The sequence below is a fragment of the Hypomesus transpacificus genome, chromosome 16 (genome assembly GCF_021917145.1).
Source record: "Hypomesus transpacificus isolate Combined female chromosome 16, fHypTra1, whole genome shotgun sequence".
Taxonomy (NCBI): Eukaryota; Metazoa; Chordata; class Actinopteri; order Osmeriformes; family Osmeridae; genus Hypomesus; species Hypomesus transpacificus.
Genome location: NC_061075.1, coordinates 395574 through 419214, shown reverse-complemented (window position 1 = coordinate 419214; position 23641 = coordinate 395574). Strand labels below are relative to the sequence as shown.

Here is a 23641-nt window from a genome sequence, read left to right as displayed (position 1 = left end):
TGGAACGTGTGTGTGTGTGTGTGTGTGGAACGTGTGTGTGTGTGTGTGTGTGTGGTACATGTGTGTGTGTGTGGAACGTGTGTGTGTGTGGAACGTGTGTGTGTGTGGAATGTGTGTGTGTGTGTGGAACGTGGTACGTGTGTGTGCACCCGTAAAACCCTGATGACAGGAGAGACCACATGGGGAAGCGAGGGAGAGTGACTGACAGTAGAACACACACACACACACAGAGAGATGATCCAAGCACAGGGTCCTGAATCCCACCTCCCTTTTCATGTCAGCACACTGGGACAGTGTGACTCCAAATAGTGGCATTAACTCAATGATTGAGGAATATCAGATTCTGTCAACAGTGACCTATATAATCCAAATATTGTCTCTGTGTCTAAGTCATAAATACTTTTACTACAATTGTCGTAGTACGAGCGCAGTACATACTGCTAGCATCAAACCAGGGGGAATTTGAATCTAAACCAACATAATATGCATTACTGATTGATCTCAGTGACCAACCCTAACCCATATCATAGCACCAAACCTGACATGAATAGAGAAGCTGTGTTCAGGGCTTGTGTTTGGTCGACCGCGTGAACCAACCAGGTTTCTGGGCTCTAATAACAGAACTGATAGAGATGGGCGGAGCTGGGAGGCTGGCTAGCTCCTCCCCCTCCAGGAGGAAGGAGGCGGCCAGGCCGGCAGCAGAGAGGGCGTGGCCTGAGAGAGAGTCCACTAGCGTCCCATTGAACACTTCCGGGACCAGGTAGCGAATCAGTTCCAGCGATTTCTCCCGGTCGGGGGGTGTGTCTGAGTCCGCTGCTTCACAGCCAATCACACGGAGCCCAGGTGACGTGACGCATGGTACAGTACGCTAACACACACACACTAACGCACACATACATATACACGTACACTAACGTACATACACATGTATACACACATGCATACATACATCCACACATACTAAGACAGATTATGCACCACCATAACCTACAAAATCAAAACGTGTTGTTGTTTCTGAAAGGTTCTGGTGCGTACCTGGCTTGGACAGGGGCATGACTCGAGGGATCTGTCTTCTGCAGGGGCGCAGAGGGCTAGGGGAGAGACACACGTCAACATCAACCGGTCAACACACAAAGACTAAACTGTTCCAGGTGAAGATGCTGGGACAGGTTCTGCACCTGATGAGGTCTTTGCAGAGCGGAGTGAAGGGCTGCTTCTGGTAGTGACCGAACACCTCAAACACAATAGGCTGGGTCTTGATGTACTCCACAAACGACTTGGTGACTTCAACAGCAATCTGGAAAAGCAACGTTTTATAGGTGTTTGAGAGAACCATGTGAGCCTGTTCCTCTGTGTTTGACAGTGTGACGGCTCTGGATCGAGGGGCTTACGTTCTGAACGTGGTAGAACCCCAGAGGAGGTCCGCGGCCCGTGTTTTTCAGGGGTTCTGTGGAGAACGCCTCGTCATGCCTGTGGATGAAGCTACGCAGAACAACATCTGTCAGAGAACCTGCATCTGAGACAGACAGCACACCAACACCTCCTGGCTCCTCCCACCTCAACACTGTTAGAAACATTAGAAAACCCAGCGGGAGGGCTGTGAATCTCTTACTTGAACTGGCAGAAGATGTCTGCGTACTCAGCAGTGATGCTGGAGGCCTGCAGGATGGTGACTCTAAAGGTGAACACGGACCCGATCCTCAGGTGCTCCAACGCTCCGTCCACACAGCCCTCCGCCTTCAGAGGGCTCTCGCCTTCATCAGCACTGGCTGTGGAGCAGGGGAGCACAGGAGTCACGCTCAGGGCTCAGGGCTCAGGGCTCAGGGCTCAGGGCTCAGGGCTCAGAGATCTTTACTATCTCAACACAAGTAGCCTCTTGTTTCTACCACCTGGAGATACTTAGCACAAGCAGAGCGGGACCCTGATATCCCACTTCCACACAGAGACCACATGCTGTTTTCAACCATTAGACCAAGATGAAATCATATCAGTCTCAGTCTCCACTACCTCCCCTCCCCCGCCCAGCTCCTAACGTACACGTGTTGTTGTTGACTTCATCCGCTGAGGGTGCGGTCTCTGCGCTCTGGCCCTCCCCCTCCACTATCCTCAGCTCCTCCTGGGGCGGGGCGGCCCGGGACACGGCCACGGGGCTCGACTCCTGGAACTGCAACCCAGACAAGGACCCCCCCGTCAGTGGTGAGAGGTCACTCGCTACATGCTGGTCCTGTCCGGCCGGGGCGGGGCATCGTACCTGCTGGAACTGCTGGTCCTCGAAGGAGATCTTGGCGGTGCCGGACTGCCGGACGCCGGAGCCGTAATCAGGGGCCTCCTCGTCCGCTGGAGGGAAACACAGAGCACCTTCACTTCACTTCTTCTAGCAGTCACACAAAGCCTGTCCTCCAGGCACACCACCCCCCACCTGCCTTCTACCACCCCCACCTGCCTTCTACCACCCCCACCTGCCTTCTACCACCCCCACCTGCCTTCCACTACCCCCACCTGCCCTACACCCCCCTCCCCTGGCGTCTGCAGGTCCAGGTCTTACCTGAGATGGCCTGGACTGCCACCCTGAGGAAGCCTTTCACCTCCCCCTTCTCACTGACGACTGCCACTCGGTGCACCAGGGGCACGGGGTACAGCAGGTTACTGAGGTACACAAAGGATCTGGAAGGAGGGGAGGGGGGAGGGAGAAGGAGTGAGGGGGAGAGGAGAGGGGAGGGGAGGGATGGAGAGTAGGAGGTTTGGTGGGAGGGAGGGAGAGAAAGAGACAGTGGGAAAGACAGGGAGAAAGGAAGAAATATTAAGTGAGAGAATTCGAGAGAATAAAAGTTAGGAACATTGTACAGTGACGTAGTAACACAGCACAGGACAAACACGACATCAAGCTGCAAAGCAACCAAAGAGAAGCTGGACCTGTTCTCACACCAGCTGCCCTGACCTCTGACCTCTGACCTCTGGGGGGATAGGTCCTGATGAGGATGATCTACTGGGACGCATACAGGCTGTTTACTACAGGAAGAGTGTTGGTGAGGCTGGTGAGGCTACGGAGCTGGTGTTGAAGGAGAAACTCTCTCTTCTGTGTGTGTGTCCTGTAGTTTATGTGATTGCAAATCTTCTATTGAAACAAGCTGGGATGTAGCTAGCGTCTGTAGCTAGCGTCTGAAACAGGACAGGAGAGTTCTAGAGGGAGGCTGTAATGGGGTGAGGAATAATTCAGTATACATGTAGAAATTTGTCAGGTTTTGAATATTAAAAGGAGTAGATTAGATAAATGAATTGCTGATTCTGTACAGGGGGGACAACATGTTAACAAGGACTGACAGTACAAGTTTTTGATATTTTTTTGTGTTTTGTCAGATACTTAGCTAACATCTAACATGCTGACTTCATACTAAACCACTGTTCTCTGTTGCAGTCTGAAACTACATTTCCCAGAAGCCTCATTAGACATGTAAGGGTCAGGGGGTGGTAGGAGAGGGAGGCGTACAACAAGACTGGTGAGGTGCAAAGAAGACATGCTCGAGACAAAAAGGTGAACAACATATGCTTTCAGCTTCTTGACTCAAAGGAATCAAAAGCAAATCAAAGATAAATAATTACATGGAACAGGGCTGAGCTAGTTAACACAGCCAAAAGCTTCAAGTATGCTACACCAAAAACTAAAAGGCACACACAGGATGAAGACAGAAACCAGATGAGCCCATAAAGCCCTCTGCTGATCAGAGTGCTGTTTTGTGAAAAAGACAGCACTCCTTTAATCAGAAAATCCAAGTAAAATTTGATTAATAAAAAAAAGGGTCAAATAAACAACAAAAATGACTTGTGCATGCCTAGTAGAAACCAGCTCTTTCATCTTGAGATAACAAGTCTTCTGAATCACCTAGCGGTGCTTCTCTCCTTCAAAGAACACTGATGTCGTGGCAGAGAAATGACGCCACCAGGAGGTTCAAATAAACCAAGTATCGGAGATACATGTGAGACACGTCCGTCTTTCAGATGGTGTCCTTGAATGGGAGTTTCTATGTAGCATTTAGATGTACAAAACAAACACCTCAAGCAGGTGTTGAGGCACAACGTTGCTTGGATTAGGATTGAAACAGCTGGAATGAGTTGATTGACCACAGGCTGGCTGACGAGGTGATGTGAGCAGGGGGTGGGGAAACAGATGTCTGGTCACTGTCCAGGAAGGGACTTTATCTCTGGTCTGGTCTAGTCCCTTTATTCAGAGGGACCCTAATGATCGCCTGGAGATGTTTAACAACTATTACCATCAGCAAGGTGTAAACTGTCCACTGGTGGTAAAGGTAGTGTTAGGGTTAGTGGAGGGAGAGGAGTTAATGATAGTTCTACAGGTTCTCTATGTTAGGCCTCTCAAAATAGTGTTACTGACCTGTCTTGTTTTGTGAGATACGGCATCAAAATGATAAGAGACAAGCGGAATAAGCGGCAAAATGTAAAACAGATCTTCCTTTAATGTTTGGTCACAGGTCAATGTCAGATGTCGAACCCTAAACATTTCAGCTGGACAGCTGTGTGTGGGAGGGGATCTCATGAGGTGTTAATGATTACAAGGTTTGATGGGGGTTTATTTCTTAAAGCTTCAGTGAAAAGCGTGCTCATTAAAAGCCAGGAGGGGTGTGGATGAGAGCAGACTGGTTCACCAGGCCAGGTGAGAGGCAGGGAGGGTCTCTGGACAGATGACAGGCAGCTGAAAGAGAGACTGGGGATGCTGGTTTTGGATCTAGATCTAGCAGGCCGTAATTATGCCCCCTGTCACGTGTTGTCACGTGGAGCCTGAGGTGAGGACTTGGTACCCCTGCAGAGATATTAAACGGCCTCCCGACCATGGTGACAAAACCATCCAGGAAACTCCCAGTTCTTGCAAGCACACACACACACATCCCAGTTGTCAGCTGCATGTTCACAGAGAGTGTGTGTCACGTATGAGCGTGTGATTGTCAGCGTGTGTGTGTGTGTTCAGAGAGGCAGATCCTGGGTCTCAGAGTGAAAGAGCTCGTTTCCTCCCCAGCCCGCTCCTGAAGCCTCACCAACCTTCCCACTACACTGAATATGGGGGAGCGGTCGTAAAAAGGGTCCTGGCCTTCACTGGCGCCTTGGCAGACCCCTCTCTCCTCCTCCTCCTCCTCCTCCTCTCCCCCCAGCTCCGAGCACGAGTCGTCCACAAAGATATCATCGTCCAGGTCCTCCAACTCCGCCAGCTCCTCCTCCTCCTCTCCCCCTCGCCGTGAGTCAGCAAGCTCGGTAATTTCGGAGGTGGAGAGGGTGGGGGAGGGGGTGGGGTCGTTCATGCGCTCGCTCATGCACGTGTTGAAAATGGGGTTGCTTGGGCAACCAAAGACATGGGAACCAGGTTAGTACAGCAGAGAGAGACACACACCGCCGAGCCCCGCCCCTCAGGTCAACATGCCGGGGCAGGGGTCTAGTCAGAGAGGGTGCGTTGGGTTTAGATGACTCTCCTTCCCCACACATCTGTGTGACAACAGGACGACAGGTATGCAGGGATGGAGTCTGCGTAGGCATACTCCTAAAGGGTTTCCCATGGTAACAGGCAGTGATAGATGGTGTGGGGGGGGGGGGGAGGGGCTTGGTAGGGTTAAAGTACACCCACCCCTTCCTGCTAGACAGCAGGTGTGTTTAGCTTTGGTTGGGTTGATACTGCGAGCCCACATTCCCTCAGTTCTGATCAGAACATTATCAAGGAACCACATTAAAAATGACATTAATCTGAAACTGTACAGTCATTCTGCCTCCACCCTAAACCCCTCAACAACAGACGCTAAACAGTATTCAGTCACTACATTACCCAGAATGCTTCGAAGCTTTATCAAAACCATGCATCGAGATCCTACAGGAGAATCGTGGTGGACTCTTCCTGATGTTGAAACTTTCTGATCCAGACAGTTTGTGTGACCGACCATGAGCATGCCTCTTCACTTTGCCCTGACCAGGACCATGCGGTTGTGTTCACCCTAATCAGGACCATGCGGTTGTGTTCACCCTAATCAGGACCATGCTGTGCCTCTGTGGTCTGTTTACCTGCCAACTAGCCGGAACCAGGGGAAGCGGTCATAGAAGGGGTCTCCTCCAGTCATCACGTTCTCACAGTCCTCGATGGTGGAGCTGGGCATGTCTGCAGCCCGGTCATACATGTCCCTCATCAGATCCAACCTCTGCCTAGAGGGGGCAGCAACACAAAAATGTGCCAAAAATACTAGGATGTCCTACCACTTGTCCCACTAGTATGGGATTTCCTACAGCAGAACTTCCTGTCTGTCTGTGGTTCTAGAACCACCCTGACCTTCTCCAGGTCCAGTAGAACATACCTCAGCTTCCCCAGGGTCCAGTAATGTGTGGCTCCATTCTTCTGGTCCTGTACCTCCACAGCCACCACAGTGCGAGGGAAGGGGCTGTGCTCCCTGTCCTTAGACGCCTCCGAGGGGAGCAGGTCAGGGGGCAGGGGGGAGTACAGGGTGTCAGTCAGCAGCACAAACTGGAACTGGACCTGAGAGAGAGAGACAAAAAGAGAGAGAGAGAGAGACAGAGAGAGAGACAGAGTGAGAGAGAGAGAGAGAGAGAGAGAGAGAGAGAGAGAGAGAGAGAGAGAGAGACAGAGAGAGAGCAAGGGATATTGTAAAATGCAGAGATAAAAAAGTTTACATCGATAGACAGATTGATAGATTTTTGTTTAGCCAGGAGATCAAAGTAGTGGTGATATTCTGGAACCTTCTTCTTGAGCTCCACACTGATGGCGTTGGCCTCCTTCAGGAAGATGGCGTTTCCCCATAGCAGGTCTCTCAGGGAGGTGAACTGGTAGCAGCGCCACTTCCGGAACCCCCACAGTGCCATCTCCCTCTCCCTCTCCGTCCACGGCACTGGGGGGCAACAGAGGTCAGACAAGTGTGTTGGTTTGGGAGAAGTCTCAAAACCACTCTACTGATGCACAAACAAGGTGTTTAGGGATGTATGCTCTAGTACTAGACCCACGTAGATACAGTGTGTTTCCTGGTGGAATGACTGTGCGCTCCAGTAAACCTTTTTGCATATTGCCCATGGACTTTCTAACTGATATTGTGTGAATGACAGACTGTGTGAATGACACAGAGAACAGTAGTGAATGTTGACTTCATCTATGGACCAGATGTTGTGGGGAGCAGAAGGAGGTCCTGGTGTGTTGGATGTTCAGCTGAGCCGTCAGGACATTCCACCCACCTTCCTCGTCAGGCTCCTCCTCTTCCTCCGCAGCATCAGGGTTACAGCGGTCCACCTGCTTCTGAAGAGCTTCCAGCTTGCTCTCATAATCCTGTGGGATTACAAATCACTGAGATTACGGATCACAAAGTCATGATCTGGCCTAACCCTAATCCTACAGTGCTGTTGTTGTAAAATGTGAACCTGGTCAGGTACCAGGTATGATACAGTTCCTAATCATGGTCATGGTTAGGTTTAGGGGTCAGTCTCACCAGCCTCTGCTGCTCCAGCAGGTTGTTGGCCTCCTCTCTCTCCCTGCGGTACTGATCCTCCAGCTCCTGCAGCCTGCCGACACAACCACAGAACCATGGAACCACAGAGAGAACCACAGATAGAACCATGGAACCACAGATAGAACCACAGATAGAACCATGGAACCACAGATAGAACCACAGATGGAACCATGGAAACACAGATGGAACCATAAATGGAACCATGGAATCTCCTATATTTTCCTTTCCTCTCTCCTCTCTCTCTACACATATCCTCTACATTTACATGCACCTCCATCTGGTCTCCTCTCCCTCCTCCTCCTCCTCCTCCTCCTCCTCCTCCTCCTCCTCCTCCTCCTCCTCCTCCTCCTCCTCCTCACCTCTGGTCCATCTCCTGCTTCATGTCGATGCCCTGCTTGTCCAGCAGCTCTCTCTGGGCGAAGGCCCAGTCCACAGCCTCCGCGGGGGTCTCTGCGCAGGGCGTCTTCTCCCGTTCCTGCCGCGCCTGCTCTGGGTGGTTGAAGCGGAACACGTGGCTCTTCCCCAGGATGATGCGGTTCCCTGGAGAAGGAGGGGAGGATCAGACACACAATGTAGCAGAGGGTTAGGGAGGGATGGAGAGGGAGAGGGAGAGGGAGAGGGAGAGGGAGAGGGAGAGGGAGAGGGAGAGGGAGAGGGAGAGGGAGAGGGAGAGGGAGAGGGAGAGGGAGAGGGAGAGGGAGAGGGAGAGGGAGAGGGAGGGGGAGAGGGAGGGGGAGAGGGAGAGGGACTCACCAGATTTCAGGATGGTGGGCTCAGAGACTCTCTTCCCGTTGACGTAGGTCTCTGCCCCCTCGCACGGCTCCAGCACCACCGCTGGGGAGGGACACCATGCTTTGAGCTATGGTCTCCATAGCAACATACTGCTAATGCTTATGCTACGATGTATAGGCATAATGTACTGTAATGTGCTATGCTATTTTATGCTATGTTATACTATACCAAACCATGTAGCTCACCTTCCCCCATGGGGCCAGTGGTACTGGTGAAGGTGCAGTGCTCATCTTTGATAAAATGGCCACTGAGCACAATATCCTGTCGACTGTTAGCATCCACACGGCCCACCCTGCAAGACAAGAGGCAGGGGAGAGAGCATGAGGGAGGGAGGGGGAAGAGAAGGAAGGGGAGGGAGAAAGAGGGAGGAGGAGTGAGGAGGAGGGAGCAGGTGGAGGGAGGGAAGGCAGGAGGAGGAAGGGGGATGGAGGAGTGAGGAGGAGGGAGCAGGTGGAGGGAGGGAAGGGAGGAGGAGGGAGGGGAGGGAGCGGGTGGAGGGAGGGAAGGGAGGAGGAGGAAGGGGGATGGAGGAGTGAGGAGGAGGGAGCAGGTGGAGGGAGGGAAGGGAGGAGGAGGAAGGGGGATGGAGGAGTGAGGAGGAGGGAGCAGGTGGAGGGAGGGAAGGGAGGAGGAGGAAGGGGGATGGAGGAGAAAGCAGAAAACAGAAGGCCTGAATATAGGTTCTTCTAATCATTAATAAAGTGCAAATGTAAGAGTTCTTCAGACTAATAACTGAGACAGTAAGTAAATAAAGATCTGATCCTCTTTCCTCTACCTGGTGATCCCATCTTTAATGTAGTAGAGGAGGCATTCAGACATCAGCGGATCTTCATTCAGGTTCACCAGGTGAGGAGTCTGGAACACACAGAGAACGATGTTACATCATGTTCTGTATGACACAGACACAGCCCACGCGGAGATCAAACCAATAGAGCCACACAGAAATTCACTCAGTGGAAGTCAGAAATAGACCCTGAAGATACAGAGAATCAGGTGTCTTGTAACTGTCCTGTGTGTATACTGAGGCTGTAATGTCTCTCCTCATCATCCAGCTCTCTACTGCCCTCCAGCAAACAGAGGAATAGGAAACAGCTCTCTACTGCCCTACAGCAAACAGAGGAATAGGAAACAGCTCTCTACTGCCCTCCAGCAAACAGAGGAATAGGAAACAGCTCTCTACTGCCCTCCAGCAAACAGAGGAATAGGAAACAGCTCTCTACTGCCCTCCAGCAAACAGAGGAACTGAAAACAGCTGTGTCTTTCATGCCTAGAGTCTGTATTGCCCAGACCACAGCCTGGTCTGTGTTTGCTGTCAATAATAATGATTTAACAATACATAGACCAGCCATTCCCGACCTTTTCCAATTGGCGGCCCACTTGCATAGCCCAAATAATTTTGCGGCCACCAAACGCATCCGTGCTAGCTAGCTAACAATTTTTGTATGCAAAGTATGCAAGTTGGCGTACTTAACTATTGGCGTTTCAGTCATGGTGATTTAAAGGTAAAATGTAAATTTTAAATTTGATTTAATATATAAATAATAATGTTATAATCGTTTACCAACAGTATATATATTTTATTGGTTTGGCGGCCCACCTGTAGTACTCTAGCAGACCACTAGTGGGCCGCGGCCCACAGGTAGGGAATCACTGAATAGACATGTGGCTATCAAAGAAGATCCATTTTGAAAGAGCTGACATTTTAATTTCAGTAGAAGAACTTTGTAGCCTAAATGTTCTGCATGCTGGAATATTAACTCCAACATATTCTTACGAAACAACATTTATAAGAAATATATCAAAAATACGTTAATGATAATAATGTGGTAGAGTAGGAAAGGGAAGAAAAGTCAGAAGGTGGAGTTGCTTCAGACGCTTTGACATGCTGTGGCACAGACCTCGTTAGGGGAGAACAGGCCCACAGTGTCTATAAACACAGCTTCCGGCTTCCTCAGGGAATGCTTACAGTCAGACCAACACAAACACGACACGTTAAGGATTATAGCAAACTGAAGATGCTGTCTGATGTCCTGATGATGTTTTATCTAGCAGGGATTCATGTCTGTGATTGGAAGAGGGTCTGTTGAACCTGCTAATCTCAATTACTGTTATACCTTTCGGGTACATTTGATTTGCTACACCACGGGTAACAAAACCAATGTATCAGCCTTCTGACTACCAGTTGAGATGCAAATCAAATGCACCTGAATACCAAGTAATGACACACTTGTAGCTGTTCCTGTGGGACTGGCTAGATTTACCTTCTTGGGAGAGAACACGCCAACTGTTCCTCCGTCCTCACGCATGGCCACGCCCATCTCCGCAAGCAGAGCCTCCCTGAGACAGACACACACACACACAGACACATCTCAGACGTCAATGTCGCTTTATTACAGACTCTCCACTACATATCTGACTGAACACACGTTTACACCCTTTGACCTTTAAAGTCCTGCTTGTAAAAAAGTAAATACAAATACAATACAAATCCAATTGGAAAACAATCTGTTAAAACAGCATGAACCCCAGTCGCTGGGTGGACCAGTACAGTGCTGAGTGAGTCAGTAGTGTTGTCTGTGTTTCTTTGGCCCAGACCTCACCTCTCCATGCGGATAGCCTCCGTCCGCCTCAGTTTCTCCTCCCAGGTTTCGTTGAGCTCAGCAATGATTTTTTCAGTTTCCTGGCGTGAGGAACCACAGAGATAACTGTATCAGTGATCCTGACGAGAGCAGGGTGCTGTGACTGTGTCAGTGAGCCTGACGAGAGCAGGGGGCTGTGACTGTGTCAGTGTGTCAGTGAGCCTGACGAGAGCAGGGGGCTGTGACTGTGTCAGTGATCCTGACGGGAGCAGGGGGCTGTGACTGTGTCAGTGATCCTGACGAGAGCAGGGTGCTGTGACTGTGTCAGTGATCCTGACGGGAGCAGGGGGCTGTGACTGTGTCAGTGATCCTGACGAGAGCAGGGTGCTGTGACTGTGTCAGTGATCCTGACGAGAGCAGGGGGCTGTGACTGTGTCAGTGATCCTGACGAGAGCAGGGTGCTGTGACTGTGTCAGTGATCCTGACGAGAGCAGGGTGCTGTGACTGTGTCAGTGATCCTGACGGGAGCAGGGTGCTGTGACTGTGTCAGTGATCCTGACGGGAGCAGGGGGCTGTGGCTGTACTGCTCAGAGACGTCAGGAGCACTGACATGGAGGAAATGGCATGAGAAGTGCTGTGTGTTGGGTTCTACCCTGGTACAGAGGAAACACACTCTGGTACAGAGGAAACACACGCTCACAGTGTGAGAGAGGAAGAGGACGCACAGCTTGTTGCTGAAGATGTGTGTGAACTATGTTACGAACTTAAGATGTGTGGATTCAGGAAAGGGCGGATGTATGTGTGTGTGTGTCTGTGTGTGTATGTGTGTGTGTCTGTGTGTGTGTGTGTGTCTGTGTGTGTGTGTGTGTCTGTCTGTGTGTGTGTGTGAGGCATGGCGTCCTGTCCCCACCTTCAGCCTCTCGATGGCCTCCTCGCTGCCTGGGCTGAACATGATGCGGTCGTGGAGGCTGGCGATGGAGCCAGCTCGGCTGGAGAGGGCAGACAGCGATGGGGACGGACTCATCCCTGTCATGGTATTGGTCACTGTGGAGAGATCACCCCTTTGATTGACAGCTTGGTCTTTATCATTATTGTTCTTGTAATCGGACTGGTCTGTCAGTGAGGGGCAGGGCCAGGGGTATAAGGAAGTGGATAGGAGATGTTGGGGGGGGTGGGGGGGGGATAAGTGAACCAAACAGAAAATGAGGAAAAGAGAAGAGAAGGAGAGAAGAGAAGAAAGAAGACATGTAGCTTGTAAACGAATCTGAAATACAAAAGCGTAACTTCAAGTTGGACAGCGTGCGAGGGCGCGGAACAGTGACGAAGGAGCAGGAGCACAAACAGCCAATCAGCCGCAAGGAAACAGAAACAGCCAATCAGCTGCAAGGAGACAGAGCAGCTGCTGCCGTCAAGCATCAAGCAAGCATCATCAGTTGGGCGCTCCAAACTCGATCATGTCTGGAGTCTCTGCCCTGTCAGAAACATGCTGTAAACCTAATCACCTCGACCCCAGACAAGTTGCCTCATCATGCCCATTCATGGTCCTGGAGATAATAAACCATCCGTGAACCATCCATCATGGACATGTCATTCCTATCATGTCTCTAGCATGGACATGTCATTCCTATCATGTCTCTAGCATGGACATGTCATTCCTATCATGTCTCTAGCATGGATGACTGTGTGTAAGGCAGAGGACAGGGTGTATGGTACAGACCAGTGCTTCAGATGGCACTGTTGAGATCAGGTTCCAGATGAAAGCTGCTGGATGCTCATTAAGCACCCAGACAGCTACTGTAAAACCAGCACTGCCAGATCCATTACTGTAGAAGCCACAGCCATTCTGCTGCAGAGGAGTAGGCCTCTGTTTGAAAGCTACCATTGTAGGATCTGGGCAGACACAGGGAGGAGTTCTGGCTGTAGTTGGTGTCACAATCTCAGTGATTTTCACTGAAACTCGTTAGGGTTAGGGTTAGGGTTAGGGTTAGGGTAGGGATTTTATGTCCTGGCCTGACCTTTTTTAGTATTCTTTTGTAAATGGTGTCGCAGTGTGAATATTGAGCTTTCAATAACCTTCCTCAAGACAAAGAGTTCTGCAGGTGCTGCTATGGCAACGCAAAGCAATAAACCGGAGAGCGATATCACACTGAGACATCGTTATGGAAGCTCGCTGTCACCGGCAGAGACTATTACCAACGTCAAGGTAATAACCAAGCTTGCGGTCATCTGGTTCAATACGTGATGTTGGAGCCTCTATCTGCATGACTGGAGGAAGAAGAGGGGTGCAGTTCTCCTGACAGCCAGCAGGGGGCAGAGCAAATGATGTGTGAGTGTTAGAGCCAGCTGCTGATGACGTTCAGGCCTGTCACTCCAGACATCAATCTGAGAGCAGGTGGCGTTGATGATCTCATCAGAGCTAACAGCCCCCTTCACCATCAGAGCTAACAGCCCCCTTCACCATCAGAGCTAACAGCCCCCTTCACCATCAGAGATAACAGCCCCCTTCACCATCAGAGCTAACAGCCCCCTTCACCATCAGAGATAACAGCCCCCTTCACCATCAGAGCTAACAGCCCCCTTCACCATCAGAGCTAACAGCCCCCTTCACCATCAGAGCTAACAGCCCCCTTCACCATCAGAGGTGTGGGGTAATGAGCTCTGGAACGCTCTGGAACGCTCTGGAACGCTCTGGAACGCTCTGGAACGCTCTGGAACGCTCTGTCTGCCAAGCAATACGAGACATCTCGATCACGTACTGCCTCGTATGATCACATGATTACTTCCGTACTGCCTCGTATGATCACATGAGTACCTCCATACTGCCTCGTATGATCACATGATTAGCTCAGAGCCAAAGCTTTGAGCTCAGAGACTCTCCGCAGTACCAGGGCATGTTACCTGTGTACCTGGGTTACCAACTACCCACAAGCCAACTACAAACTAGAAAGATGTTAAAGGTTACAAATATATTAGAATGCAGATGTATTTTGATCAACCAAGCTGACATCTACCGTCAACTAATGACTGAAATACTTGTTATCCTTTGCTGTGATAATCTATCATGACTGCTAAAGTATCCTGGTGCTGAGGATGATGGAGCTAGTAAGTTAGCTTGTGTTAGCTGAGTTTGCCTGTGTTAGCCATAGCTTGTGTTAGCGGGTGTTAGCTGCAGGGGTAGCACTGGGGAGAAATAGAAACACACATTTCAAACCAGCTATTTCAGCTATGGGCCCTCGGTATGCTGAGAGAGGAAGAGGGAGAGGAGGAAAGAGAGAAAGAGAGACAGGAGGAGAGACAGGAGGAGAGACAGGGTCACACTTTCAACACTAAGGAAGGAAAGCAGTGTGGCAATGTGTTCACCAGGGTTGTGAGACAGTGAGAGCTGTTTGTGTTCACCAGGGTTGTGAGACAGTGAGAGCTGTTTGTGTTCACCAGGGTTGTGAGACAGTGAGAGCTGTTTGTGTTCACCAGGGTTGTGAGACAGTGAGAGCTGTTTGTGTTCACCAGGGTTGTGAGACAGTGAGAGCTGTTTGTGTTCACCAGGGTTGTGAGACAGTGAGAGCTGTTTGTGTTCACCAGGGTTGTGAGACAGTGAGAGCTGTTTGTGTTCACCAGGGTTGTGAGACAGTGAGAGCTGTTTGTGTTCACCAGGGTTGTGAGACAGTGAGAGCTGTTTGTGTTCACCAGGGTTGTGAGACAGTGAGAGCTGTTTGTGTTCACCAGGGTTGTGAGACAGTGAGAGCTGTTTGTGTTCACCAGGGTTGTGAGACAGTGAGAGCTGTTTGTGTTCACCAGGGTTGTGAGACAGTGAGAGCTGTTTGTGTTCACCAGGGTTGTGAGACAGTGAGAGCTGTTTGTGTTCACCAGGGTTGTGAGACAGTGAGAGCTGTTTGTGTTCACCAGGGTTGTGAGACAGTGAGAGCTGTTTGTGTTCACCAGGGTTGTGAGACAGTGAGAGCTGTTTGTGTTCACCAGGGTTGTGAGACAGTGAGAGCTGTTTGTGTTCACCAGGGTTGTGAGACAGTGAGAGCTGTTTGTGTTCACCAGGGTTGTGAGACAGTGAGAGCTGTTTGTGTTCACCAGGGTTGTCCTGTATCCAGCTGAGCTGGTGGAGGGGAGCTGAAGGTTGAAGCCTCCCAGCCTGTGTGTGATAGGCTGAACCCTCACAGTCTGTGTGTGATAGGTTGAACCCTCCCAGCCTGTGTGTGATAGGTTGAACCCTCCCAGCCTGTGTGTGATGACAGTGTTATGGTTGGCGTGGGCAGGACTTACTCTCGATGATGTCCCCCAGGCCCTGGGCGCAGAGCAGGTCCCTCAGTCGGCCCACCTCCTCCTTCAGCTCACGCACCAGCCGGTTGCTGGGGTCCTCGTTGATCACGGCGTTGCAGCGGATCTGCTTGGCTCTGTCTGCATACCTGGGGGAGACGGGGAGCAGGAGGTGAGAGGGATAACACACACACACACAGAAATACACACACATACGTACCAACCAACACACGCACACACACACAGAGAAAGAGCTGCAGACTCCAGGAACACAGAGCAGCGTTCTGACAGAGCAGCGTTCTGACAGAGCAGCGTCCTGACAGAGCAGCGTCCTGACAGAGCAGCGTCCTGACAGAGCAGCGTTCTGACAGAGCAGCGTTCTGACAGAGCAGCGTGTCCTGACAGAGCAGCGTTCTGACAGAGCAGCGTCCTGACAGAGCAGCGTCCTGGCAGAGCAGCGTTCTGGCAGAGCAGCGTTCTGACAGAGCAGCGATCTGACAGAGCAGCGTTCTGGCAGAGCAGCGTTCTGGCAGAGCAGCGTTCTGACAGAGCAGCGTTCTGACAGAGCAGCGTTCTGACAGAGCAGCGTCCTGAAAGAGCAGCGTTCTGACAGAGCAGCTGTGCCCTTGAAGATCTGATGAGCCCACAGCTTCTCCTGGTGTTAAGCAACATGATGTCGTCCTTCAGCGCAACATTCAGACACAGGTCTGAGGGGAAAAACTAAGAGGGAGGGAGGGAGAGAGAGAGGACAGAGGAGAGAGGGATAGAGAGAGAGAAATAGAGGCAGAGAGAGAGGCAGAGAGGGAGTGGTTCCATCAGTGTTGTCTTCACCTGAGTGTGCTCAGGGTCTCATCATAGTTGATGTCAGCAGGACTGAGAGCCGCCACCATGGCAGTGCGAGAGTTCCCTCCTGGAGAGAAGAGAGCAGCCAACACAGTCAACACAGGCAGCACAGGCAGCACCCACAGACAGGCTGGATGCAAGGAGGCTGTGCAGGGTTAGATGGTGGAGGATGAGTGTTCACACCTAGGTTCTCTCTCAGCAGCCAGGTCAGGACAGAGTCTCTGTACGGGATGTGACTCTCCACCTTCTTCTTCTTCTTGTTCTGCTTGAGAAGTAAAGACATCAAACAGGAAGTCAGAGCAGGAAGTCAGAGCAGGAAGTCAGAACACCTGTGTGACTGGGTCAGCACACGAGGGAGCACTCAGGCCCGTCTCATGTTCCCATGACAACACCGTACCTTGTTTGGTCCCGAATCCTGAAAACAAAACAGAAAATATTCATCTGATACTTCATAGAACGAACATAGTAAATGAATACTTGGGTAATAAATACGTGTATCTGTACCACTTCAGCCAGCGCAGAGATGACCTTCCCCAGGGTGGTCAGAGATTTATTGATGTTGGCTCCTTCCTGTCAGAACAGGAAATGGAATGACATCAGAACAGGACATGCTTTTCAGTAAAAGGTAGAAAGAGAGTGATCATACAAAACAGCTGCTCACCTTCAGCCTGGTCCCTTTAGCTCCGGTGGAATCGGCCCTCTCGCTCCCGGCCAGATCCACCAGGCTGATTTTGCTGACCTGTGACAGAAACGTCAATAAAGATGGATGGACACGTCTTCCTGTTTCGCTCACAGAGTCTACAGCCTGGGTGAGGGTTAGGGTGATGGTGAGGGTCGGGCTGACTCAGGTTGCGATGGCGCCCCCTACCTTTTCGGAGGTGTTGTCCGAGTCGGCATCGTGGCGCTTTTGGGTGAAGATGATGTTGAAGACAGCATGAGATCGGCTGCTGGTCTCGTTCATGTTGGTGGCTGCCACCGTTCTGTACAGAGCAGAGACATCATCCTTAACATCATCCCAACCCTCATCCACACTCCTGCACAGAGTACACATATTTAATTTCCAGAATACACGGGAAAATTCATTTATAATCCATTTAGCAACAACAAATTCTACACCAATAGGCATAAAAGGCTTGGATTAATGACACGAAGAAAAGAACAGGAGGGCCAATTAAAATTGTGCTCCCCCTCAAGCTAAGAAGACAACATTCATCAGACACATAACTGCACGTTCCTCTAATTTGGTGTGGTTCATCAGCGACTGTTAGCTGCGCTGCGTACCAGCATGGTTAGTTAGGGGGTAATGAGACAGGATGTTAGTTGGGCTGCGTACCAGCATGGTTAGTTAGGGGGTAATGAGACAGGATGTTAGCTGGGCTGCGTACCAGCATGGTTAGTTAGGGGGTAATGAGACAGGATGTTAGCTGGGCTGCGTACCAGCATGGTTAGTTAGGGGGTAATGAGACAGGATGTTAGCTGGGCTGCGTACCAGCATGGTTATATAGGGGGTAATGAGACAGGATGTTAGCTGGGCTGCGTACCAGCATGGTTAGTTAGGGGGTAATGAGACAGGATGTTAGCTGGGCTGCGTACCAGCATGGTTAGTTAGGGGGTAATGAGACAGGATGTTAGCTGGGCTGCGTACCAGCATGGTTAGTTAGGGGGTAATGAGACAGGATGTTAGCTGGGCTGCGTACCAGCATGGTTAGTTAGGGGGTAATGAGACAGGATGTTAGCTGGGCTGCGTACCAGCATGGTTAGTTAGGGGGTAATGAGACAGGATGTTAGCTGGGCTGCGTACCAGCATGGTTAGTTAGGGGGTAATGAGACAGGATGTTAGCTGGGCTGCGTACCAGCATGGTTATATAGGGGGTAATGAGACAGGATGTTAGCTGGGCTGCGTACCAGCATGGTTAGTTAGGGGGTAATGAGACAGGATGTTAGCTGGGCTGCGTACCAGCATGGTTAGTTAGGGGGTAATGAGACAGGATGTTAGCTGGGCTGCGTACCAGCATGGTTAGTTAGGGGGTAATGAGACAGGATGTTAGCTGGGCTGCGTACCAGCATGGTTAGTTAGGGGGTAATGAGACAGGATGTTAGCTGGGCTGCGTACCAGCATGGTTAGTTAGGGGGTAATGAGACAGGATGTTAGCTGGGCTGCGTACCAGCATGGTTAGTTAGGGGGTAATGAGACAGGATGTTAGCTGGGCTGCGTAACAGCATGGTTAGTTAGGGGGTAATGAGACAGGATGTGGGGGTGAGCAGCAGGGAGCAAACAAGAGGAGGAATTAACATCCAGTAAGAATAAACAGCTCAGAGGAAGGGGAAACAGCCGCAATTTGTCAACACTGCCTTTTAGCAGACAGGACAAAGACACTGACACCAGTGTGACCACGCTATTGCATTTCACAAGAACACAGGTTCAAATAAAAGTGATTCTTTTAAGTTGGTGTCATCATCTTTTCCCCCCAGAACAGCAGAATGGTGACCTTCCTACAGTGTCCTAGTTTCACCCTGCACCTGCGAGCTTGGTGCTGTACGAGTGGCTTAGTCTCAACCCTGTCTATTCTGGTACTTCATTACCAATTTTCTCATGTAGTAAGTTCCCCTGATGAGAACACGATAAATGTTCTATTCATCCAGTCTGTTTATTCATGGCCAGGCATGCACGGTATCCTATAAGGCCTCCTGGGAATTCAGGACTTACTCTGGAGTTTAAACTCAAACATTTGACAAATCAAAATAGTTGTATTGTATGATTGCTATTGTTGTGTGTGTGTGTTTGTGTTGAGGGGGACAGGGGGTTGGGGGGGGACGGGGGGGGTGAGAGGGAGACAGGGGGGTGAGAGGGAGACAGGGGGGGTGAGAGAGAGACAGGGGGGGTGAGAGGGAGACAGGGGGGGTGAGAGGGAGACAGGGGGGGTGAGAGGGAGACAGGGGGGGTGAAAGGGAGACAGGGGGGTGAGAGGGAGACAGGGGGGGTGAGAGGGAGACAGGGGGGGTGAGAGGGAGACAGGGGGGTGAGGGCACCTAGGGGGTGAGGGCCTACCGGGCCTTGTTGCCAGAGTCCATGAGGTCCTGGATGTCGTTGTAGGAGGTGACGGCCAGCTTGGACAGGTCCTCCACGTAGGGCCCCAGCAGGGGGTGCTCTCGCACACGCAGGTTCCCTTTGTTCTTGGGGTTCAGGAGGTCACGCACACGCTCACAGTAGATCTCCATGTAGCTCACCTGGGGACGACAGGTGGTTAAGGAGAGTCCAGACAGAAAGGTCGACAGACAGACAGACAGACAGGTAGGCAGACAGACAGACAGGCAGACAGACAGACAGACAGACAGACAGACAGACAGACAGACAGACAGGCAGACAGGCAGACAGACAGGATGCTCACCTCTACAGAGTAAGACAAGTTGTTGTCAGTGTTGCAGCCGTTGATCTTGGTGAACAAATCTTCACACAACTGATCAGAGAGGGTAGGAAGAACCAGTTACGTTCTCTGAACTAAGATGATGTCTAATCTGGGTACAGTACCAGGAGAATGTGGTCTGAGAGAGATAGTGTACCAGGGGGATGGTGTGTGTGTGCGTACCAGGGGGATGGTGTGTGTGTGCCAGGGGAAAGGTGTGTGTGTGTGTACCAGGGGGATGGTGTGTGTGTGCGTACCAGGGGGATGGTGTGTGTGTGTGTGCCAGGGGAAAGGTGTGTGTGTGTGTACCAGGGGGATGGTGTGTGTGTGTGTACCAGGGGAAAGGTGTGTGTGTGTGTGTGCGTACCAGGGGGATGGTGTGTGTGTGTGTGCCAGGGGAAAGGTGTGTGTGTGTGTACCAGGGGGATGATGCCTTCCTGGTCCTTCTCCTGACGTCCCATCATGGTGTAGCTCTTGCCTGCCCCCGTCTGGCCGTAGGCAAAGATGCAGACATTGTAGCCCTCGAAGGCGTGCTGCAGCATCTCCACCCCGATGTCCCGGTACACCTGCAGCTGGGACGCGTAGTTCAGGTCCTCCGGCTGGGGAGGCAGGGAGGCAGGGAGGCAGGGGGCAGGGAGGCAGGGAGGCAGGGGGGCAGGGAGGCAAGGGGGCAGGGAGGCAGGGAGGCAGGGGGCAGGGAGGCAAGGGGGCAGGGAGGCAGGGAGGCAGGGAGGCAGGGGGCAGGGAGGCAGGGGGCAGGGGGGCAGGGGGGCAGGGTCACAGGGAGGCAGAGACACTACTTAGAGATAGTAATTAGAGACACGAGTCAGACCATTCTCCATGTTATGGTTAGGGTTATGTTATGTTGATATTCCATACAGAATACAAATCTCTCTTTAGAGAAGTATGGAGGCCGGAGGGGAGAGGAGGTGTCCAGGTGTGCTCACCGTGGTGTGGGACCAGTAGGAGTAATCAAAGTTGAAGCTCTTGTTCTCTTTGGGTTGCTTGGGGTTGATGATGGCTGAAAGACAGGAGACAGGACAGGGCTCAGGGGGAGGGGAGGGATACTCTGGGTGAAACCCAAGCTGGCCTGGGTCACTGACCCTGGGTCTAAAGACACACACACAGGCTGGCTGGCCTGGGTCACTGACCCTGGGTCTGGAGACACACACACAGGCTGGCCTGGACAGTCACACCTGCCTGCCCTCAGACAGACAGACAGACAGACAGACAGGTAACTAGATGGATAGACAGACAGACAGACAGACAGACAGGCAGACAGGTAACTAGATGGATAGACAGACAGGCAGGTAGACCGACGAGACAGATTGGAGGAGGGTTGAGCTTGGATCTATGAAGCTTTGAGAACTGTGGGCAACAGCATTTTGACATTTCTTTTCAAAAAGGCCTTGACTAACAAAGTTAGGCTTGATGTTATTGGATAGCTAGGTAGCAGCAGGAGCTATGGGGCAGGAGCAGGGCAGAAGCCCTGGGAGCAGGGCAGGACGGGAACTGGAGGTGACAGGGAGCAGATCAGCCAGATGCACAAAAGACTTCCAGGAAAATGTATCACTAGGAGATTCTCTCCTATCTCTCAACACCAAAGCAACACATGAGCAAGGTCTGTTTTTTTTCCTCTCAGTCCAAAAGATCTCAAACATGATTTCCTGTCAAGAGACACTCCAGGAAAACATCACGATCAGCGATCAGTGAGCTTCTGAACATTCTGAGAGTCCATCAGACCTACACACTCATCAGATCTGACATCATCAGATCTGACATCATCAGATCTGACATCATCAGATCTGACATCATCCAGATCAGAGCTGCAGTGACTGATCAGGCTACGACGTCAGCTACGATGCGTCACCATGGCAGCTCTAAAAATCTAATCTCCTTAATGGATCAGTTCAGAAACATCTAGTGACTCAATTATATTACTCTTTCCATCTAACTCTCCCTCTCTCAATCCCTCTCCTTCCCTCCCTCCCTCCATGCCTTCCCTCTTTCTTTCTCTATCCCTTTCTCTTTCCCTCCCCCTGCTCTCTCTCTCTCTCCCCCCACCCCTCTCTCTCCCTTGATTCCCTCTCCTTCCCCGTCTCTCTACCTCTCTCTCCTTGGCAGTCATCACTTCCTCTCTTCACTCTGGGTCACTCTGAGTGACATCAGGGCGTACTGTATGTGACTAGTGGTTGAGTTGAGTATTTCCCGTCCCACTCTGAGCAGGTGGCAACGCCACGCCCCACACACACCAGGGTGGAGACGAGGAGAAGAGAGGAGAGAGGAGGAGAGAGGAGGAGGAGAGAGGAGGAGAGAGGAGGAGGAGAGAGGAGAGAGGAGGAGAGAGGAGAAGGAGAGAGGAGGAGGAGAGAGGAGGAGGAGGAGAGAGCAGGGGAGAAGACAGAGGAGGAGAGAGGAGGAGGAGAGAGAAGAGGAGAGAGGAGGAGAGAGGAGGAGGAGAGAGGAGAAGGAGGAGAGAGCAGGGAAGAAGACAGAGGAGGAGAGAGGAGGAGGAGAGAGAGGAGGAGGGAGGAGGAGGAGGAGAGAGGAGGAGAGGAGGAGGAGGAGAGAGGAGGAGAGAGAAGGAGGAGGAGAGAGCAGGGGAAAAGACAGAGTAGGAGAGAGGAGGGGAGGAAAGGAGAGGAGGAGAAGAAAGAGGAGGGGAGAGGAGGAGAGCAACCTTAAACATACAGAACCACAAAGATAATGAAGCAGTCCGATCCTTCAACAGGCTTGTAGCTTCCTCTACTAGCCCATGTTTGTGATTCCGACATTTCATGTCATGACAGCACTTAAAAAGGGAGAGATGAGAGGGGAAGGAGGAGGAGGGGGGTCATCTCAAATGGATCGATCTGGTGAAATTAGATCTATGCACAAGGAGAGGGCGATCTGTTTTCCCTGAGGGCCAGTAACCAATGAGCAGCATTTCCTGTGCTGGGTTCCAGTTCCAGGCAGGAGGAGATGACCCACAGACAGGCAGGTGGAGATGACCCACAGACAGGCAGGAGGAGATGACCCACAGACAGGCAGGTGGAGATGACCCACAGACAGGCAGGTGGAGATGACCCACAGACAGGCAGGTGGAGATGACCCACAGACAGGCAGGTGGAGATGACCCACAGACAGGCAGGTGGAGATGACCCACAGACAGGCAGGTGGAGATGACCCACAGACAGGCAGGAGGAGATGACCCACAGACAGGCAGGAGAAGATGACCCACAGACAGGCAGGAGAAGATGACCCACAGACAGGCAGGAGGAGAGTGTGTGTAGTAAATGTGTATAGTAAATGTGTGCAGTAAATGTGTGTTGTAAGTGTGTGTAGTAAGTCTGTGTAGTAAGTGTGTGTAGTTAGTGTGTGTAGTTAGTGTGTGTAGTAAATGTGTGTAGTTAGTGTGTGTAGTAAGTGTGTGTAGTAAGTGTGTGTAGTTAGTGTGTGTAGTAAATGTGTGTAGTTAGTGTGTGTAGTAAGTGTGTGTAGTAAGTGTGTGTAGTAAGTGTGTGTAGTAAGTGTGTGTGTGGACCAGGAGATGTGTGTGTGGAGTGGGTATGACTACAACTGAACCGTTGCTAGGCACCCTGAAGGTTTCGTGTTGCCCTTGGGGTGGAAACTGGGATGGGATGGGCGTCTGAGCCGGGTGGAGCACAACAGCTGATCTGAGGGAGTACCTGTGACAGGGTGTGAATATTTCATCAGCCCCTAGACAGCCCCACTTAGAACCTAGCCCTGCTCTTAGCTAGCCCCACTTACAACCTGGCCCTGAATTCTCCCTGGGTCCACAACACACTGCAGCTCCAGTCACAAGCAAACCCACAAGGACCACAGGATAATCCCCTCACAGCCCTCAGAGATCCAGAAGCCGTCCCACCGTCACCTAGAAACACAGTCTGTCTCCCTGCTCTATCCTCTCTGAGAGATTCATGTTCCAGACCACACACACGAGGGCCTGTTAGGCACTGCCATGACAGCAGCAACTGATGTGATGGAGGAGAAGAAAAGAGGAGATGAGGAGAAGAGGAGAGGAGAAGAGGAGAGGAGATGAGGAGAAGAGGAGAGGAAATGAGGAGAAGAGAAGAGGAGAGGAGATGAGGAGAAGAGGAGAGGAGATGAGGAGAAGAGGAGAGGAGAAGAAGAGAGGAGATGAGGAGAAGAGGAGAGGAGAAGAGGAGATGAGGAGAAGAGGAGAGGAGAAGAGGAGAGGAGATGAGGAGAAGAGGAGATGAGGAGAAGAGGAGAGGAGATGAGGAGAAGAGGA

The 23641-nt window shown here is 51.4% G+C and overlaps 1 protein-coding gene across 1 annotated transcript in view; it reads right to left on the bottom strand.

The window, feature by feature from the left end:
- kif1aa (kinesin family member 1Aa) overlaps nucleotides 1–23641 on the bottom strand; it is a 45081-nt gene that overhangs the window by 14469 nt on the left and 6971 nt on the right. The window contains exons 4-35 of the mRNA XM_047037042.1: nucleotides 20334–20407; nucleotides 19806–19985; nucleotides 19372–19440; nucleotides 19032–19210; nucleotides 16851–16962; nucleotides 16644–16721; nucleotides 16487–16552; nucleotides 16380–16397; nucleotides 16166–16244; nucleotides 15971–16049; nucleotides 15146–15288; nucleotides 14076–14114; nucleotides 11784–11917; nucleotides 10895–10974; nucleotides 10556–10631; nucleotides 9070–9149; nucleotides 8480–8586; nucleotides 8256–8336; nucleotides 7862–8042; nucleotides 7482–7554; nucleotides 7231–7321; nucleotides 6745–6893; nucleotides 6345–6523; nucleotides 6058–6195; nucleotides 5053–5343; nucleotides 2546–2664; nucleotides 2252–2337; nucleotides 2038–2164; nucleotides 1613–1769; nucleotides 1392–1482; nucleotides 1179–1297; nucleotides 1036–1091 (exon numbers count right to left, since the gene is read on the bottom strand). Of these exons, the coding sequence (XP_046892998.1) occupies nucleotides 1036–1091; nucleotides 1179–1297; nucleotides 1392–1482; nucleotides 1613–1769; nucleotides 2038–2164; nucleotides 2252–2337; nucleotides 2546–2664; nucleotides 5053–5343; nucleotides 6058–6195; nucleotides 6345–6523; nucleotides 6745–6893; nucleotides 7231–7321; nucleotides 7482–7554; nucleotides 7862–8042; nucleotides 8256–8336; nucleotides 8480–8586; nucleotides 9070–9149; nucleotides 10556–10631; nucleotides 10895–10974; nucleotides 11784–11917; nucleotides 14076–14114; nucleotides 15146–15288; nucleotides 15971–16049; nucleotides 16166–16244; nucleotides 16380–16397; nucleotides 16487–16552; nucleotides 16644–16721; nucleotides 16851–16962; nucleotides 19032–19210; nucleotides 19372–19440; nucleotides 19806–19985; nucleotides 20334–20407 (3531 nt within the window). The remainder of the gene's footprint in view (nucleotides 1–1035; nucleotides 1092–1178; nucleotides 1298–1391; nucleotides 1483–1612; nucleotides 1770–2037; nucleotides 2165–2251; nucleotides 2338–2545; nucleotides 2665–5052; nucleotides 5344–6057; nucleotides 6196–6344; nucleotides 6524–6744; nucleotides 6894–7230; nucleotides 7322–7481; nucleotides 7555–7861; nucleotides 8043–8255; nucleotides 8337–8479; nucleotides 8587–9069; nucleotides 9150–10555; nucleotides 10632–10894; nucleotides 10975–11783; nucleotides 11918–14075; nucleotides 14115–15145; nucleotides 15289–15970; nucleotides 16050–16165; nucleotides 16245–16379; nucleotides 16398–16486; nucleotides 16553–16643; nucleotides 16722–16850; nucleotides 16963–19031; nucleotides 19211–19371; nucleotides 19441–19805; nucleotides 19986–20333; nucleotides 20408–23641) is intronic.